This window comes from Eretmochelys imbricata, chromosome 3, assembly GCF_965152235.1.
Source record: "Eretmochelys imbricata isolate rEreImb1 chromosome 3, rEreImb1.hap1, whole genome shotgun sequence".
NCBI lineage: Eukaryota > Metazoa > Chordata > Testudines > Cheloniidae > Eretmochelys > Eretmochelys imbricata.
This window is the reverse complement of record NC_135574.1, coordinates 89,345,007-89,363,517: the sequence shown is the minus strand read 5'-3', so window position 1 is coordinate 89,363,517 and position 18,511 is coordinate 89,345,007. Positions and strand designations below refer to the sequence as shown.

General features: G+C 42.7%; 2 protein-coding genes across 5 annotated transcripts in view; both read right to left on the bottom strand.

Annotated features, from left to right (window-relative positions):
* Positions 1-2,542, bottom strand: part of DSE (dermatan sulfate epimerase) — a 66,049-nt gene extending 63,507 nt beyond the window's left edge. For both annotated transcript variants that reach the window (XM_077812975.1, XM_077812980.1), the window contains exon 1: positions 2,285-2,542. In XM_077812975.1, the coding sequence (XP_077669101.1) occupies positions 2,285-2,294 (10 nt within the window). In that variant the 5' untranslated portion in view covers positions 2,295-2,542. The remainder of the gene's footprint in view (positions 1-2,284) is intronic.
* A 7,062-nt stretch (positions 2,543-9,604) lies between these two features.
* The window catches only part of NT5DC1 (5'-nucleotidase domain containing 1), a 244,985-nt gene continuing 236,078 nt past the window's right edge, over positions 9,605-18,511 (bottom strand). The window contains exons 12-13 of one of the 3 annotated variants that reach the window (XM_077812970.1): positions 14,362-14,457; positions 9,605-9,739 (exon numbers count right to left, since the gene is read on the bottom strand). In XM_077812970.1, coding sequence (XP_077669096.1) covers positions 9,687-9,739; positions 14,362-14,457 — 149 coding nt within the window. In that variant the 3' untranslated portion in view covers positions 9,605-9,686. Of the gene's footprint in view, positions 9,740-11,154; positions 14,458-18,511 lie in introns of those variants that run through there. The other 2 variants (XM_077812971.1, XR_013345618.1) reach the window with 2 other exon arrangements.

Sequence of the window (18,511 nt, the reverse complement as noted above, 5' to 3'; positions counted from 1 at the left end):
TATAGTAAGGATTTTACCTTGAACCAATTCTAGCTCATTAAGTTTAGCTACTATAAAGCATTTTATTTCTTTTGTAACCATTTTTGACTTTAATGCCTTATATTTGAATTCAACTTAAAATCCTATCTTCTTTTGTTAATTAACTTGTTTTACTTTTAATCTAAACCAACCCAGTGCAGTGTTTAAACTGAACTCTTTGGGTAACTCCAGTTAAAGAAGCAAACTTTGAATATTGACCCTTTACAAGGCAATGGACCTTTAATCTCTGAACTGCCCAGGAGAAGGCTGGACAGTGCAGAACACACATTTTGGGGGAAATTCGGGACAGGGAGTGAATTGGGGTCACCCTGCAAGTAGTAACCAAGGCTGGTGGAAGTCAGACTGGTGAAGAATTACTGAGAGGCTGCTGGGGTCAGAGTTGTTGGACCAGGGCTGCAGCTATACACAGACATTCCGAGTGGGACCTTCATACTGGCGGGCTGTTTGCCCAGGTTGGAAGCTACACTAGTAAAGCACTTTGAGGCACTCAAGGCTGCAGGGCAGGCAGTGACGCAATTGCTCACTGCTCTGGATTGCACCCTGGAATGTGACAGGCTGCTGGATGGCTAGTGAGCTGCTGAAGTAGGAAAAAATTAGAGAAGCCTCTAGGGTTACTCTTCACTGGGAGCCAGTCTAGTCTCCAGCTATCTCCAGACTTGAAGAGATAAAAAGACAGCTCACAGCTGCTTTCCTACTTCCCTCAGCCAGGGGCTGCACCGCAGGAGAACAGCTCAGAATCTGAGCCATGTCTCCTTTGACTCCCCTTTGCCAGCACTGGCCTCTTCTCTGAGATTTGACACATTCTCGCCAAGCTCAGTGCAGGTGTCCTCCTCGGGGTGGCTCCTGTCACCTCTGACAGACTTTCTGAATCTCTCTGCATCACCCATCTCCCCCTCTACTTTCAAATTTCATTGGAATATGTCATTATTTCTCTCCCCCTCCGGTTATGTTGTTCTAGTTTACATTTGGAAAGGTCCTATTGAAATTTAATACATTTTGAGATACCACTTCCATAAACGATATTGTAGAAAACAAAACTGTATTGAACAGTGGGTTCCAGCCGAGGGCCCTGTACTGCCCAGCTAGGTCAGACCCTTTACCCATATTGAAGTTTTCCTTGAGCCATTTCCTACCTTGTCTCTGGGTCTCCAAGTCTCTTCTCTGGTTACCCAAGGTCCCTCCAAAGCCTCCCTGCCTGGAGAGCTTTCCTTCATGCTGGCAGCTGCCTTTCCTGCTCTGACTCTCCTCTGCTGAGCCAGGGTCCTGAAAGAGCCTTGTTGATCCTTACAGTCTCTTCCCTCCAGCTCTTTCCTCCACCTGGACCCCGTCAGCACTTAAACCTGGTTCTTTTTTCACAGGAAGGCCCTGATTCCTGAGAGATGGGGCTTGTTCTGTAATGAGGGTTGGCTTAGCCCCAGGCCCTCCTGCCCAAGGGCAAGTCACCCTGTTACACGTGTTATTGCTGCTGCCCACACCATACAACTACCCAGGCCTTTTGATTCTTTCTACTATTTGTGTCTTCTTCCAAGTACCTTCCTCTGCCTGGAACCCCCTTCCTGATGTGAGTTGCGTGGGCTCCACTTTCAGCTTAAAGCACGTCTACCATGAGGCCTATGAACAATATGGAAAAATAAAACAGAAAGGTACAAAAGCCTCCAGATACTCACATTAAGTAACCAAAGCAACTGTATATCTTTATGCTGTAACCCTTGTACCTCCTCCTCCTTCCCTTTCATAGGTGTGATCATTCCTTATAATATCTTAACTCATATTGCTAAATCCTGTCAGGAAGGGACACTGGGCCAGAGCTTTTTTTGCAACCAAATTGTAGAGTGCAAATCAGAGGGAGGGAGGTAAAGCCGGCTTAAAGGTCACCTTTACACTGCCATGATCCTGGTGCTAATGTGCATAGGCTATTCCCTCTGCATTGTGTTAGCACAACCTGAAGGCTGCTCTAATTTACAGCAAGCTATTCTAATCCTCAGCCTTATTAGGGGCATCTTGGCCAGACCCCCTTTCCCATGCTAGATCAGTAGAAGGAGGATGAGTAATGTTTGAGTCTCTGTAGGAGCTTGAGGTGATCTTCCCAGGACTGGTTAAGGCCAGATCTCACTAGCAGTGTGACACAAAGCAGCCATCCCACACAAGAGGACCGAGCCCCTGGATTTTTATTACTCTGTAGATTGCAGGCACACCGCTGGAGCTGTAAAAACGCATACATGAAAATAAATAAGTAATCACTTACCTTTCTCCATCTTCTCTGTCTCACACACTCTTCAAACTCTTCTCCTAGCTTAGCCTCTTGTTGCCTTATTCCATAGTGGCTGTTAGCTGGAAGAGGAAATACTAGAAACCTTTCCCGTTGGTTCTTCTTTTATCTGTAAATTGAGCCACTTCTCGGCTTTATGTTTCCCTCTTTTTCTTCCTGCTTGTTCTCTCAGATGGTTTAAGCTAAGGCCCGCAGATAGGTAGTAAGTCAGATGTAAAGATAAACTGCAGCAGATTTTGGCGTGAAGGAGGAAACTGCAACATCAGCAAGCTCAGTCACTGGAAAGTGAAAAAGCTGCTGAGTGAGGGCAGGGTGCCGTGGAGGCCCTCTTGTCCATACGTGGAGCAATGGTAAAGTGGGCACAGTAGCGCATCATGCCCTCAGCACAGCCGTTTGACACAAACCCCTGAAAAGGCTTCAAGCTACAGGAAGAGTGCGGGTGAATCAGCTAATCTGCATCCTGCCAGTTTCTCAAAGTTCTGTCAAGGCATGGTTAAGCCCAGCGGCGGCAGGTTTGTATAATTTTTGGTGGTGCCCAGAACGGGTCCAAGTCCCCCCCCCCCGCGACCTGCCTAAGGCTCTGGGAGGGAGTTTGGGTGCAGGACGGGGTTTGCAGTGCAGGGTCTGGGAGGAAGTTTGGGTGCAGGAGGGGTGTGGACTCTGGGCTGGAGTTTGGGTGCAGGGCATGGGGTTGGGGTGCAGGAGGGGGTGTGAAGTACAGGCTCCGGGAGGGAGTTGGGGTGCAGGAGGGGTACAGGCTCTGGAAGGGAGCTTGGATGCTGGGTGCAGGCTCTGGGCTGGGACAGATGGTTGAGGTGCAGGAGGGGGTATGGGAGGGGGCTTGGGTGCTGGGTGTGGGCTCTGGGAGGTGGTTTGGGTGCTGGGTGCAAGCTCAGGGCTGGGACAGAGGGTTGGGGTGCAGGAAGGGGTGCGGGGCATCGGACTGGACCAGGGATGAGGAGTTTGGGGTTCAGCAGACAGGCTGCCCCGGAGCTGGGGCAGGGGGCCAGAGAGGAGGACTCCCCCCAGCCCTCTCACCTAAGCCCCCCAGGCTGCTGCTCAGGACATCCAGCCAGGATAAGCCCCCACATCCCCCTGGCCACAGAGTCAACTCAGAGATGCCTGCCAAGGAGGGGGGAGGTTGCCATGCACCTCCTCCTCTCCTCCCCCTGCAGGTGCAGCAGCTGCCACAGCTTGCCCTCGGTGCCACTCCCTTGTAGCCAGCAGCAGCCGGGTAGGGAGCGCAGCACGGAGCTGCAGGGGACAGCCACCCACTGCCCAGACAGGCAGGGAGGCTCGGGGCAGAGACCCGGCCCCGAGCCTTGGTGGAGCCGGGTCCCATGGGCCCTGAGTTTGCTGGAGCCCGGGCACCACGGGCCCATACAACTCACCGCCTCTGGTCAAGCCATCTGAACACTTGCTAGTGACTTTTTCCTCCTGTGCTCAACACAGTCACTGTAAGTGGTCAGGTGCTGGTGCTGCTTTGATCCACAATGTGTGTCCTTCTCAAGAAAATATTGGTCATCAAGGTAATTTCTGTTCTTTTTGGTAATATAAAAGTGAAGTCTTGTGGCACCTTAGAGACTAACAAATTTATCTGAGTATAAGTTTTTATGAGCTACAGCTCACTTCATCGGATGCATTCAGTGGAAAAAAACGATGAAGTGAGCTGTAGCTCATGAAAGCTTATACTCAGATAAATTTGTTAGTCTCTAAGGTGCCACAAGTCCTCCTTTTCTTTTTGCAAATACAGACTAACATGGCTGCCACTCTGAAACCTTTTATATTATCGTGGACCACGCCTACATTTAGCCTTAATCTGCTCCTTGTTTCCCTGTATGACAGCTGTTGCAGCACTTAACTCTCTTGTGCCTGCTCTCCTGTTTCTTTCTCCCTCTTTCTCTTGGGATGGGTCTGTACTTGAAACCATAAAGTGCACTGTTTCTGCTTACAAGCATTACTCTAGGGTTTCCCCCTAGCTCCACAGGGAGAACATTTCCTGCTACAGCACAGAACTGATCTGTGTATGGCTTCCCACACTAGCACAACTTGATCATACCTTATTTTTTAAACTATGCCCTCGACTTTCTCTCCCCCCACCCAAACTATGATGGCTTTCACTGGGTACACTATCTTCCACCGGGAAGTGGAAACCGCACTCACACTCAGGCAAACTTTACAAGCTAACATTAATCAGTGCTCCCATTTAGCCATCACTTTCTCTTGCCCTGAATTTCCAAGATGTTTACAAAGTGAAAGCCTCACTGCAACATCTTGAAAATTCAGATGTTCACATACCCTCCTTTTCACAGAACATGACAGTGGAATCCACCTACCTTCTGGATGTATTTGACATGATGGACGTTGACTGTTCAGCTACAGAACTGCTGATGCTTCATGCAAATATCTGAAAGATGCCCACTTAGGAAATAATACATGCTCTATACTTTCTGTATTTCTCTCTGTTTATTTATATTATAGGGAATATGTGAATGAAAAGAGGCTGTGTTCTGGCAAATGTGTTTGGTCTTGCTGTTTACTCTCTATCTGAAGTCATAATCTTCTCATAGTGATATCATGACTATTTAGTATTGATAAGGTGGTAGGTGTGATGCTGTCTGATGGAATATGACCATTTATATAGCTGATATTACCACTATTATGCAATTGCAACAAATCTTGTACAAAGCGTATCATGTAAGGAGTCAATGGTAAAGTTACAGTATATCAAATATGATTAACCTGGTTAAATCCGTGGATAGTCTCTGTATCTCAAGTACTGGATATTGGCCTGGGACTTGTATCTTAGACATGTGTTCTCTGTTCTCTGAAAGCGGCACGGCTGGGCGGCCACCCAGGAGATATTCAAGTGCCGCCCAGTTGATTAGCAGAGGGTGCACATCCGGCAGCGTGTGTTCATGTGCCCCTTGTGTTAGTTGTATGAGGTGAATTGAAAAATACTATTTCTTTTGTTTATCATTTTTACAGTGGATATATTTGTAATAAAAAATAATAATATAAAGTGAGCAGTGTGCACTTTGTATTCTGTGTTGTAATTGAAAGCAATATTGAAAATGTAGAAAAATATCCAAAAATATTTAATAAATTTCAATTGGTAGTCTATTGGTATAAGTGCGATTAATCGCGATTAATTTTTTTAATCACAATTATTTTTTTTAGTTAATAGTTTGAGTTAACTGCAATTAATCGACAGCCTGAATAATTTTATTTCTCTTACACTTAAATTTAATTCTTTGAGTAGTGAGTTCTAAAATGCCTAACCTGTCCTGGCTGGAGTAATTAGCCCTATGGTAACTTTTAAAAAATATACATTATATCTAGGTTTTTGGTTTCTACTGGTGGTGCACAGCCACACATACCTCGGTGCACATAACAAAATTTATTCTTCACATAGATGAAAAAAATTAAAGGGAACATTTCATGTGTTGTATTCCTGGGTGACACCCACCAGATAGATTTACATCAAGGACAGACAACTATGTGTTGATGGCCAATTAAGGACACCACTCTAACTATGGGCCATAGAAGAAACTCATCCAAGCCAATAAGCCTTCCGGTGGACGCCTCAGCAAGAATATGGGCAATAGTTGCCCCTATGACTCATCAAACCATGTAAGGACCTGTGATATGTTCATGTGACCCTGGAGTCCATCTTGGGCCAGTAACTTTCCACAAACAGAGGTTGTGAATGTCATTTGAGACAGTAAAATTCCATGCACGTGGCAAACAATATAAAAGAACCCCCGAGATAGGTCCATTTTGTCTTTATTTCTCAGGACTGGATTTCTAACAAGGAAGCTTTGAACAAGGACTGATGATCCCCAATATGCTTGGGTAAGTTACACAGAGACTTTTGCAAGCAAGCAGTTTATTCCATCACTTCTATGATTTTGATCTACGAACACTGCAAAATCACTTGTATGTATATGATCTATTAACCATTTATAATGCTGCGTCTTTTCTTTTATCATTAAACCTTTAGTTTTTAGTTACTAAAGGATTGGCATCAATATGATTATTGGGTAAGATCTGAGTTATATATTGACCTGGCTAAGTGGCTGATCTCTTGGGATCGGAAGGACCCTATATCTGATTAAATTGGTTTTCAGCAACCATTTATCATATAGTCCAGTTTCTGGGTGGTGAGCCAAGGGCTGGAATGCCGAAGGAGACTGCATTTTTGACTTATTTTTAACCAGTGCGGTGAGACAGAAGTTCACTTTTGTTCCTGGCTTAGTATAATCTAATGATAGAATAACCTATTTCTCAGCAGTTTGTTCTGAATTTGGCACTCTCACTGTGCCTCATTGAGGCGTGGTGACAGTAGGGTCCACAGTGTGCTAGGTACTTTCCATACACAGAGGAAGACCCTTCCCCAAAAGCATGTGGTCTGTAAAAGGCAGAACAAAAGCTTGGGGAAAAGAGGCAAAACACACCCTCAAAGTGAGCAGGATTATGATAGGCATACATTGTCTTAATTATTTAAACCAAAATATATAAAAGCCATCCCCCTGCCCACCAATGTTATCTGTTGTTGGCCCTCAATCCTCAGTCACTTTTAAATGGTTGCCCACTTGCTAAGCCATGCTTCCATTCCATTTTCCAGCAGTGAGCAGGGCACACACACAATGACACAGGAGGCTGCTCTGTAGATGGTGAAGGTATGATCTTTCCCAATGCTGCTGCAGTCTCTGGGTTCTCAGGTGATGGGGGCCACTGCCCTATGTGGTTGCCCATGGTATGAGTGATTTGGGCCACATCAGCCTGGTTAGCTCCCTCCATCACTGCTGTAGCTGATCTGGCTGCTGCCCTGGAATCTGGCTGCCGTATTCTCGGTGTGATCTGCCCAATATAACTTAAAGAGGGTTTATCATCTCCGTATTCTGTGATAAAATGCCTCTGCCCACATAGCAAAAATGCCAATGCAGTTTTGAACTAGTGTTAATCTGATTTGCTGTTTGCTCTCACCTATGATGGCTCATTTTGAATGCTGTGCATGGTTCTGCATACTGGTTCAGGTTACGCTACAGTAAAGCAATAGTGGGTGGAAACTCCAGCTCTCAATTATCATTTTGAGGCACAGCAAGAGAAGAGTTAGAGTATACCGTCAGGGCTGGTGCAGAGACTGGTACATGAACCACTCATTGTATTCATAATAGCTGATGAAAGGAAGCTTTTCTTAGACTTTTAAAAACACCTCTGAAAATTTTACTATAATTTTGTTAGGCATGAAGGGTGGAATTTTCTGAATTGCACTAGTGATTTAGGAGAACATGTCCTATTGGAAGTCCATTCCTAAATCACATAGATGCTTTTGAAAATCTCATCCATAGAAGCTTTGGGCATAGGCACCTAATTTTTTTCCTCTCTGGCGAGGATAAACTATTTCATGATTGGTTACTTTGTACTTTAACTTATTAGGAGAAAAAGTCAATGTCACTGTTCTGTATAGAGATGAATATCAGGGCTAACCTCCAAAATAAGTAACTTTCTGACTGCCTGATGGAATCTGGTCTGGTCAGATCAGCTGAGAATTGTATACAACGTTTATAATTTGTATCTCCATTTGTGCCATTGCCATTTTGTGTGTTCCACCCTCTAATTTGGACAAGTGGACCAAAACCATAGCATCGTTTTGAAGTGGCTTTTATCCCCACAACAAGTATTTTAAACTGTGTCACAACAGCATTAGAGAAAACCATGTATGAACTTTGCGAGGGTGAGCAGGAAGCAGGTGGGATCACCCGGGTAGTTCTGATTAAAATAGCTTTGTTATAGTGCTGATACAGCTTCAGATGTTAGCCTCTATGTGAACAATAACATCTGGTCAACTCTGAAATCTTTGTGGCTTGCGGTTCTTGTCAAAGAGATGCCATGGGTACCCACCATATCCTCAACAGATTTCCCTCAGACCTCTGCCATAAACTCAAGCAAATGATCAGGCATGCTGGCAGTATTGCTTGCTTTAATACCTGGAGCTATGCATGGAGGATTCCTCAGCCTGTGCTATAAAGAAGCAATTAAACTGTACAATGGCAAGTTTTATAATGGCAATACCAGAGTCTGTCTAACTTCCTGGATTTCAACTTATTTTTCATGATCCTGTTTTTAATCACTATTCCTATTTATTTAGACTGTTTATGCTAAATGAAAATAAAAGCAATATTTGCTTCCTGCATTAGAGGGACATAAAATACAAACCTCTGTGTTTACATGGATTTTTCCTGTGGTTCACTGAAGTCTCAGATCTGCCTTCAGATGTTCCACTTACTCAGAAAAGCAGTTTATTACAGGCATCTGGATGGCTCCAGGGATTGGTAACAGAATGTAGAGCCTCTGACCCTTACGTGTGCAGGTCAGATCCAGCTCAGGTTGGCAGAGAGTGGTCCTCCTGAAGTTCTCACGGGCAGGTATACACCAAAATAACTGGCAGTCTACACAGAGAGAGGGTAAGGACTGGATGGGCCTTAATAACACGCAGTGTACTTCCCTTCCTAGAAGTTATCCCCCTAGGTTAGATGTGAGGCACATTGGCACGGTGCACAGAGAAGCCCGCACAGCTGCAGCTTGTCTGTAGCTGTTCTGCAGGAAAGAGAAGGCCTCAATGTCCGTGACTATCACTCTCACATCCTTCCGGCACCCCTAAATATTTTTCACAATTTGCCTGGGTTGCTTACCTGTGGGTGACAGTTCAAGATAACAATTTTGCAGATTCATTCCAACTTCCACCTTGAGTTTTTTCTCCAATCTCTTTTCTGAGCGCTGAAAAGGGGGTGGAGAAAGGTGGGGGCCAGCTAGCTGTAGACATCCTGATCTATTCTCCTTTCAGTTCTTAATGCCAACGGAGTTAAAATGAAATACAAGCTTCCCCCAAATATGTGTATAATAAGTAGATTATCCTGGTTGAAAAAATAAGGCATTTAATCTGCCAAGTGAGCAAAGCTATTTTAATATTAACACCATACTGTTCCTTCTGTAGGACTGAGTAGTAGCTGGCTGCCTTGAGCCACTGCTTTTACGCAAACTTCGCCAACATATGCAGTTTCCAAAGCACTGCACTTTGGAGTACTTCTGTAAATAAGGATTCCTTGCTTAGGGAAACAGCATCTTCATGTCAAATCAATAGCTGCTATGTTGTATTTTGTAGTCTATTTCCTTTTCTGTACCAGAGGTTAACTCCTTCTTTTTAAAAAGTGATATGAATGAAACTCATTAAATACAAGATACTGCAGAACATATAAACTATGCACAGAAGAAGTATATTTACACTTACTGCATTCCTCTCCTATGTGGTGACAGTTCAATATTGATGTTCAGGGTGGGAAACAGTTCGGCTCTGATTGCTGGCAGCTCTTTACTAACTTTGTTCTTTTAATCTCATGTGTTTTGACACATTATTTAATCTGAAACCTATGAAATGTAAAGCAACACTATTTAATTTACACATTATTGTTTGCAAAGATACTGCACATTATGGTTAAGTGCTTTTTGAATAAGGGTGTGGTGATGAAGGTAAAGTCCTCTCTCCCTGTTGGTGGTACAAGGGGTACAAATTGGCTAACAGTTTTATAAAACCCAGGACATGTAACTGCATTCCCAGGGTGGAGAGAAACTTCACGAAAAGACCAGCCATGGAAGCTCCTTTTCTCCTTATTATTTTTTTATAGCTCAGCGGGAAGTTATCATCCCCTGTGCTAGTTTCAGGGTCCCTGAGATTAGAACTCCTAGAAAGAAGAGCCGGGGTTTCTTTATGACATTGCTTATAGAAGAAGTGCTGTTTCCCGACGGAAAAGGCAGGCTAATCACTTTGAATTACTGCCATCTCATTAACTGGTGACCTAGTCTTAGCCAATGATTACATGGTGGGTAAAGTGGCTGTAGGCTGGGCTGATTCAGCCTGTGCCAGGACCAGAGACTAGAAGTCAGAACAGAGTTCCTTTAAATTTTATTACAAATAAGGAGCAACGTTATGTGGTCAAGGTGAAAAGATTAACATTTCTCTCGTCCATTTCTCCCTGAATGCAATGGAGAGGTAGTACTATCAGCCTGATTAAGACTCACCTCCTGGCTCCCCAGTTTTTGAGCTATTAGCTAGAAATACATCTTTGGACTATGCAACATGTTCATCAATGGATAGAAACCCAACACCACTGGGACATGGACAGACCCTGATCATATGCTATAGTCCCATCACATCATAGCCCATAGCCCAATTCCCAAGTATAAGAGATGGGCTGGGCAGAGGTGATGGGTCAATTTCAGCTTTGACTTGCATTGCTAAATTCTAGATTTATACGCTTGCAATTGAGCATTTGGGCCACAGGCTCTGCCCCTGGAAATTCCCCTAGGAGTTGGTCTGGATGCGGCTTCCTTAGGGCATGCTTCCCCACGCAAGTTGCAGGGCAAACTCTATAGCTGGGGAACTCAGGAGCTCTCAACAACCAAAGAATCTGTTGTGCCCAGGAATGGACGTGGAGGAAAAACAAACGAGGAGCAAGCCAGCTAAAATGTTTATCTGAATACATTTTAGTGACTAGGGATTTGAAAGGTTTTCTCCGATAAAACTTTAGTTTCCAGAAACAAGTCTTAATTCAATAAGCAATAATGAGTGGGTTCCATTTATGAAGTTAAAACTGACTTCTCCTAGGTATTATTTTGCATTGGTGGCCACTGGGCTTTGGTCACTGACTCATCCAGATATTCATTTTGAGCATGACAATTTGTGCCATGTTAGGGTTGTAGCATTTAAATTGACTTGCACTTTTTTTAACGATTTCATCTTTCTTTTGTTGTTGCTAGGTTATCAAGTACCATGAATGCTGAGAAAATTGATCAGAAATAAATTGTCTTTATTTTAAAATTCAAACAGACATGGTTTATACCAAAACAAAGGTTGACAGAGGTTTTATTTAGCAAAGCTGTTACTTTCAAGTTTATACAACCAGATACTTTAATTAATTTTAATTAGCTATTAAAACATATCACCCTGGGGTCCACGTGCAGATACTGAGGACAGTAATGTGGACACTGCATTTTAGAACATTCTGCAGTATTCTTTCAAACTGGATTCCACAGAAATTAGACAAGTTATAGGTTAACAAAATACCCTGTAATAGAAGAGAAATTCTCCGAAGTGCATCACTGGGTCCAATGACTCTCTTCTTCCCATCTCACATATCACTCCCTCAAGAATTCTCTATTCTCCAGAGCTTCCCTTGTCCTTCCCAAGGTTCATCTGCTCAGAGTATTTCCTTCCTATTCCCAGAACATTAGCCTTGAAGGCAGTATGGTGCTCTCTCTTTTCTCCATGTAACCACAGCTGAAGCCATACTCAGCAGCAATTCTCTGTTGTTTCACCACTGCTTCTGCTATTGTGTACATCTGCTCATCTCCAGCAGGAGGCAAGGGTGAATGGGTGTTGACAGTCTTCATCATTAGCCACCACTACCTCTCTTTCTAAACAGGTCCACATTTGCATAGAAGTGTGTGTTTCTTAGGGTAAAGTCTACACTTAGGTTGTTTGGAATGTGGCACATACTATTTTCTAGATGAGGAGATACTACTTATCCGTTGAGACACTGAGACCCAATGATTGTTTTAAGGATTATAACTCTATACACTTAAAACCCAAGAGAGGGAACCATGCAACAAAATTCAAATCAGAACATAGAAAGCTTGAAGGTGCTAGCATATTGGTTTGGCCCATAAAATTAGAAATCATTTGCAAAATCAGTATCTGGATCCAGATTTGGATTTCAAACAATCACATAGTTCTGAATCTGAGATTTTATCTTGAGTCCATCTCTACTTAATACAGACATTTTGTAGACTTGGGGCCAGATTCTCAACGCAAAGGAACTATGCCAGTTTACAGCATCTGAAAATCTGACCCCTTGGAGGGGGAGAGGGGGAGTGGGGGAAGAAGACTGAACATCATTGTTCTTCCCTTTACTGGGATTATTAGGTGCTAAAGAGAAACGAATAAAATCCCAGCCTTGCTAGCAAAATCCCAGCCTTGCTAGCTTTTTAGCTTATAGGTTACAGGGAGCAGCAGGGCACTTTTAGAGACCAGAACTCTCTTATCCCACTTTTAGTTATAACCGATATTTCCTGTCAGGGATACATTTCTTGTTTTCTGTATTTTTTAAACTTTTTTTGTTTCTTTTCTTTATAGGTATGACTTGCGGTAACCCACCAGTGCTAAGCACACAGCCAACTGAAAAGGCGCAGGTATCTTGTGGGTACACTGGAGTCGATAAATTTAAAACAAATGTCTCTATGTTATAGAAACAAGATAGTTCAGGCTGATTTTTGTGTAACAAAGATTTAATGCTTCTTTTTGTGTTCTGACTTCTGCATATGAACTGTCCTACCCTGTGGGAATGCGATCATGCAGTGAACTGGAGTCAAGCTACTAATTTATTTCATGTAGACCGTCAGGCAGACATAAGATAACAACGACAGTTTGTTTCAAACCGGAAGTCTAGAAGTGAAAGATTATTGCTAATTGAAATAGCATCCAGTCCTCTAAGGAAGTTTATCTGATATTCTGCTACTGCCTTGTGCCCGGGAGTTATAGATAGTCAGACATGTTGCTTTTGAAATAAATGGCCAAATTCTGGTCTATTAAACCAGGGTAAATTTGGAGTAACTTCACTCTTATCAACTAGTTACTCTGGACTGAGATGGATGGTCCAGTGGCTAGCCTAGCACCCGGCCTGCATTTAAAAGTTTTGCCAGCATGGTTATATCCATTAGGAGTGTGAAAAAAATTACACCCATGACCAACACAGTTATACTGGCAAAACCTCTAGTATAAATGCAGTTATACTAGCAAACAAATCCTATTGCTGGGGCGGCTTATTTCATTAGGGGAACTGGTATAATCTATACTGGTTGTTTTTGAGATAAATGGGAGTTAGGTGCCAATGTGCATTTGAAAATCCCACTAGGCACCTACCTGCATCTTTAGATGCCTAAATACCTTTAAAAATCTGGTCAAAAGGGTATGTCTACACTGCAATTAAAAACCCACTGCTGGCCCATGCAAGCTGACTCAGGCTCACACTAAGGTGCTGTTTAATTGCTGTGTACATGTTCAGGATTGGGCTGGAGGCTGGGATCTGGGCCCTGTGCGGTGGGAGGGTCCCAGAGCTTGGACCGCAGCCTGAGCCTGAATGTCTGCACTACAATTAAACAGGTCTTTAGCCTGAGCCCTGAGAGCCTGATCAGTTGGCACAGGGCAGCTGCAGGTGTCTAACTGCAGCATAGACATGCCCTAAGTGACTTAGGAGACTAATTCTCATTGAAAGTCAATGGAATTTAGGCTAAGTGCCTAAGTCACCTTTGAAAATAAAACTTAGGCTCTTAAATCATGTAGGCTTGCAACACTGAGCAGAGCAATATCTAAATACCTTAAAAATTTAGACCTTAGTCTTGCTGTGCCTCAGTTCCCCATCTGTAAATGGGGATAATAGCACTGCCTTCTCTCCCAGGGGTGTTGAGACAATAAATGTATTACAGATTGTATTATATCACTCAGGTACTGTGATAATGGGGGGACTTATGTAAAGATAAAATGTAACTTATACATAAGATAACTTTAACTGTAAATATAATCCTAAACAGCATTTGATACTGTGTGTTGTCCTATTTTTATGCCCTCCTTAATCAGCTCTCTCACACGCTGCTGTAGCAGTGGAGGTTGCTGTGGCCTTAAATAGGGAATGTAGACAGTGTCCTTCAAAATGGTGTGAATTTAGCATGTAATTTGGGATGAATTAGTTTCAATGCACTTCTGAGAGGTAGCTTGGTAGGAAGATGTATAGATAAGTACTCAGTGCTCCTCTGTTCCAGTTGTACTATAGTAAAACACAAGTCTGCATGTGGGTCCATTTTTTAATTCATCACTTGATTTTATGGAGCATTGCATGGTATTTTCACCAATTAGCATCTGACAGCAGTTAGTTAAGGACTACAAGGGTATGTGAGGAAAAAGGGGGATATGATCTATTTTGTAGTCACTGGCTCACCATTTGATAGTAATACCCTCGGAGGTTTCGGATAGTAACCAGCAGTTTCCAAGCTATTTGAGGAAAATCGGGTAAATCTATAATCCAGTGGTAAATCTGAAAGAAAGAAACATACCACATTCTGATTAGTTACACAGCCCCTATCACATCCAAAAAAAGCCTGTGATGAATAGCAGTACATATCTTTTTCTTAAATCTTTGAGCTTGTGTGTTCATTGGTATTAGAACGGAATCAGACAGCATGACTACACACTTGTTTGACGTCTTCAGCCACCTTACACATTGGCATTAAGGAGTTTACTTAACTTAAGTTTGATACTGGTAGCTTTGTTCCTTGATCACTGCGGTAATATACAGTCACAAGAATGCTGAAAATTATTTTAAAACAGAACCAAACATTTGCAGCATCTACCATTTAGGAACAATTACAAATTCATGTTTGAAATCACCACTCCTTTGTCTTCTTTCAACAGTCTGAGCCTCAGAAAGTTACCATTCCAAACAAGTGAGAAGAAATTGTGAAGTCCATCAGTTTTTGTTTCACAGCTATTGTTGTAAGACTCTCAAAATGCAGCCAAACTTAGATAGGGTTGCACAGAGGTTTTGGGGGCCCTGGGCAAAATCTTAAATTGAGGCCCTCACCCTTCTAAAAACTATTACCATTGAGACAAAAGAGTTTAAAAAGAGGGGAGGGCCCAGGCCTGTAGGGTTGCTACCTTCCCTGTGGGGATAGGGGAAAGCTGCCCTGCGGACAGCTGGGAGGCCACACCTGGTCCTGCCTCTCCTGGAGCTCTGGTCCCACTGTTAGTTGGAGTGGTATCCCTGATCCAGCTCCTACCTTTCATTATTTTGGGGGCCCTCTCGGGGGGGGGGGGGACGACTAAGGGCAAACTGCCCTTTTTGCTCTGCTCCCTCATCATTCTCCTCCTCCTCCCCCACAGCAGCCTTGACCTTAGATATTCTTTCAGTCTGATTTAATAAAACTTTCATTTTCTATCAGGGCTTCCTAGGAATCCGAATTTCTGACTGGGAAGGGGTTAATCATCATTCTTATTGTATGAAGAATGTTGAATAAATGAAAATCTCTCTCTAATCTGTAAAAGCTCTCTTTTGTGCATCCTTGCTATTTAACCCTACTGCTAGCTAAGTCCTTCTCAGCGGTGTTCATATTTAATTAGAAACAGAAAAATAAATAGGAAAAGGTACAATGTCCACTTCTATTAACAAGAAAATGGTGCTTTCCTACCATTCAAAATTAAAGAAACCAGAGCTAAATTTTAGCTCTTCAGTGTATTGGCTGGTAAGGAAAAGAGTTACCAGTTAAGCTTATCTCTGAACAGTTGAGTTACAAGACTCACAAGTCTTATTCTGGAGTGCGGTAGAGTGCCAATGTGCATTTGAAAATCCCACTAAGCACTTATCTGCATCTATAACCAGATACAGAGGCAGCATTCAGAGCTACAGCTTTAAGGTTATACTCAACCACAGGTAAAATTAACACATTAGTATTTTAATCCATTCTAGAAACTATTAATAAAATCATATGTATCAGGTTACATAGTGGAAACATAGTAGTACCCCACATTTTGAGAGCGCAAGACCAAATTCTGCCTTCACTGACAACCCATGTACTCTTAATAAGTACCTAGCAGAGAATACAAAAGAGTCAGTGAAGGCAGATATTGATCTAGTATGTGTAACAGATGTCTAGAAAAGTAAACTTTTTATAAATATTTTACTGAAGAATAATTAACTTTACAGAGATCTTTATTGCACACATACCACAAAATTCAGGTTCAGAATTATATACTGGAGTTACAGTTAAACCATATAAATAGGAGAAAACAACTATAGAAAATAATAGAGAATTATAAAAGCAGTAGCAGAAGGAGAAAAAAAGGAGCATAGGTAAAGCAGAAAAGAAATATAGGTTTTAAGATGAGACTGAATTGTAATTAAACTGTATTACTGAGAACAGTTTTGTTGTTTTGATGGAACAGTCATGATGGCAAGATACTTCGGACAAGATTTCCTCCAGAAAGGGGAAAGTATTTACAGTAATAGTAAGTATTAAATACATTTTGTGCCTTTAATTATAAAGGAATGCTTTGTCAAGGATTAAATAATTAGGTCCAACTGTTGCCTTAATTTGCAATACATGCCATACGATCCCTCCACACTTCCTGACTGGGGCTGCTGATACTGACAACAATCCTGCTTTGGAAAGCAGAATTCTTACACATTTCAATATCTTGTTGCTCCTAGGACCAGAGCAGTCAGAGTGGAGGATATGTGTCATCCAAATGTGCAGAGGCAAACAAACCTGGTGTACTCTTGTTTAGGTTGGGCAGGGAGTTCCAAAGGGTGGATGGGTTTTTCTTTATGTTCCAGTCTTTATTTCATACAGGATGATAGAGTTGCTTTTATTTTTTTAGGCTCTGGTATCCTGGCCCAATTCCAACTCAGGTATTTAATTCTGTCTTTCTGTGTTCACCCTACAGATGGATATAATTGTGATTGCTTCCTGTCCCTAAACTGTTGCTCTGCCATATATTTACTTTTTGTATTTACAATGAATTTCATCAAAAATTGTTCCCTCTGTCACCCTGAATGTCTTTAACAATCAATCATCTAATCAACCAATCAATCATTGAGATACCCATTCCCTGTGTGTCCTTCTCTTCTGTCCCTTTTTCCTCTGCACTCTTTACTATAGTGTATTCTTTTTTTTAGTTTGCCTTCATTTTCATTGGCCTGTTTTCCTTCCAGCTGTGAAACCACCCTTGTAACATGGGTTGGTAACACAAGATGTAGCTCTCATAGAATCACAGAGCTGGAAGGGACCTAGAGAGGTCATCTAGTCCAGTCCCCTGCACTCATGGCAGGACTAAGTATTACCTAGACCAGTGGTTCTCAAAGCTGGACCGCTGCTTGTTCAGGGAAAGCCCCTGGCAGGCCGGACCGGTTTGTTTACCTGCCGCGTCTGCAGATTCGGCCGATCGCGGCTCCCACTGGCCGCGGTTCGCCACTCCAGGCCACTGGGGGCTGCGGGAAGCGGCGTGGGCCAAGGGACGTGCTGGCGGCCCTTCCCGCAGGCCCCATTGGCCTGGAGCAGTGAACCGCGGCCAGTGGGAGCCGCGATCGGCCGAACCAGCGGACGCGGCAGGTAAACAAACCGGTCCGGCCCGCCAGGGGCTTTCCCTGAACAAGCGGAAGACCGGCTTTGAGAACCACTGATCCAGACTATTCCTGACAAGTGTTTTTTAAGAGCAGGTTAGACAATCTCCAATGATGGTGATCCCACCACCTCCGCAGGCAATTTATTCCAGTGCTTAACCACTCTTGACAGTTAGGAAGTTTTTCCTAATGTCCAACCTAAACATCCCTCACTGCAATTTAAGCCCATTGCTTCTTGTCCTATCCTCAGAGGTTAAGAAAAACAATTTTTCTTCCTCCTCCTTGTAATAACCTTTTATGTACTTGAAAACTGTTATCATGTCCCCTTCTATCAGTCTTCTCTTTTCCAGACTAAACAAACCCAATTTTTTCCATTTACATACTTGAAGACTGTTATCATGTCCCCCCTCAGTCTTCACTTTTCCTAACTAAATAAGATTTATTTTATTTTTGTGCCTAGCTTAAATTCTAGACAAATTCATTTACAAATACATGTGGTCAAAAATTTCAAATCGGCGTGCCTTAAGTTAGGCTCCTCAATCCATATTTAGGTTTCTATATATAAATGTCATGAATTTCAACGATATTGAGTTTCTGCAGCTCCTACTGGCTTCAAAGGGATATGTAGATGCTTAGCAATTCTGAAAATAAGGCCAAATGTATATTTAGGTGCCTAACTATGGAATTTTAGGAGTCTTACTTCTGGCAGTCAGGTTTGAACATTTTGGCCAAAATCCAACTTATAATAAATAAACAATTACAGATGAATGCCCTTATAAATCATAGAGATTATAATCAGAGACACACATGAATAAATACATAATGAAATAAAGCCCTGAGACGGCCTCACAAACTTCAACCCCCTCTCTTCTCAAAGAACTCAGGTGAAAAGGTGGGATTTTTTTTTTTTTTTGTAGACTATACTGAGCTATCCCAGACCAGAGGAGGGAGTAAATTCCAGAATCAAGGGGCC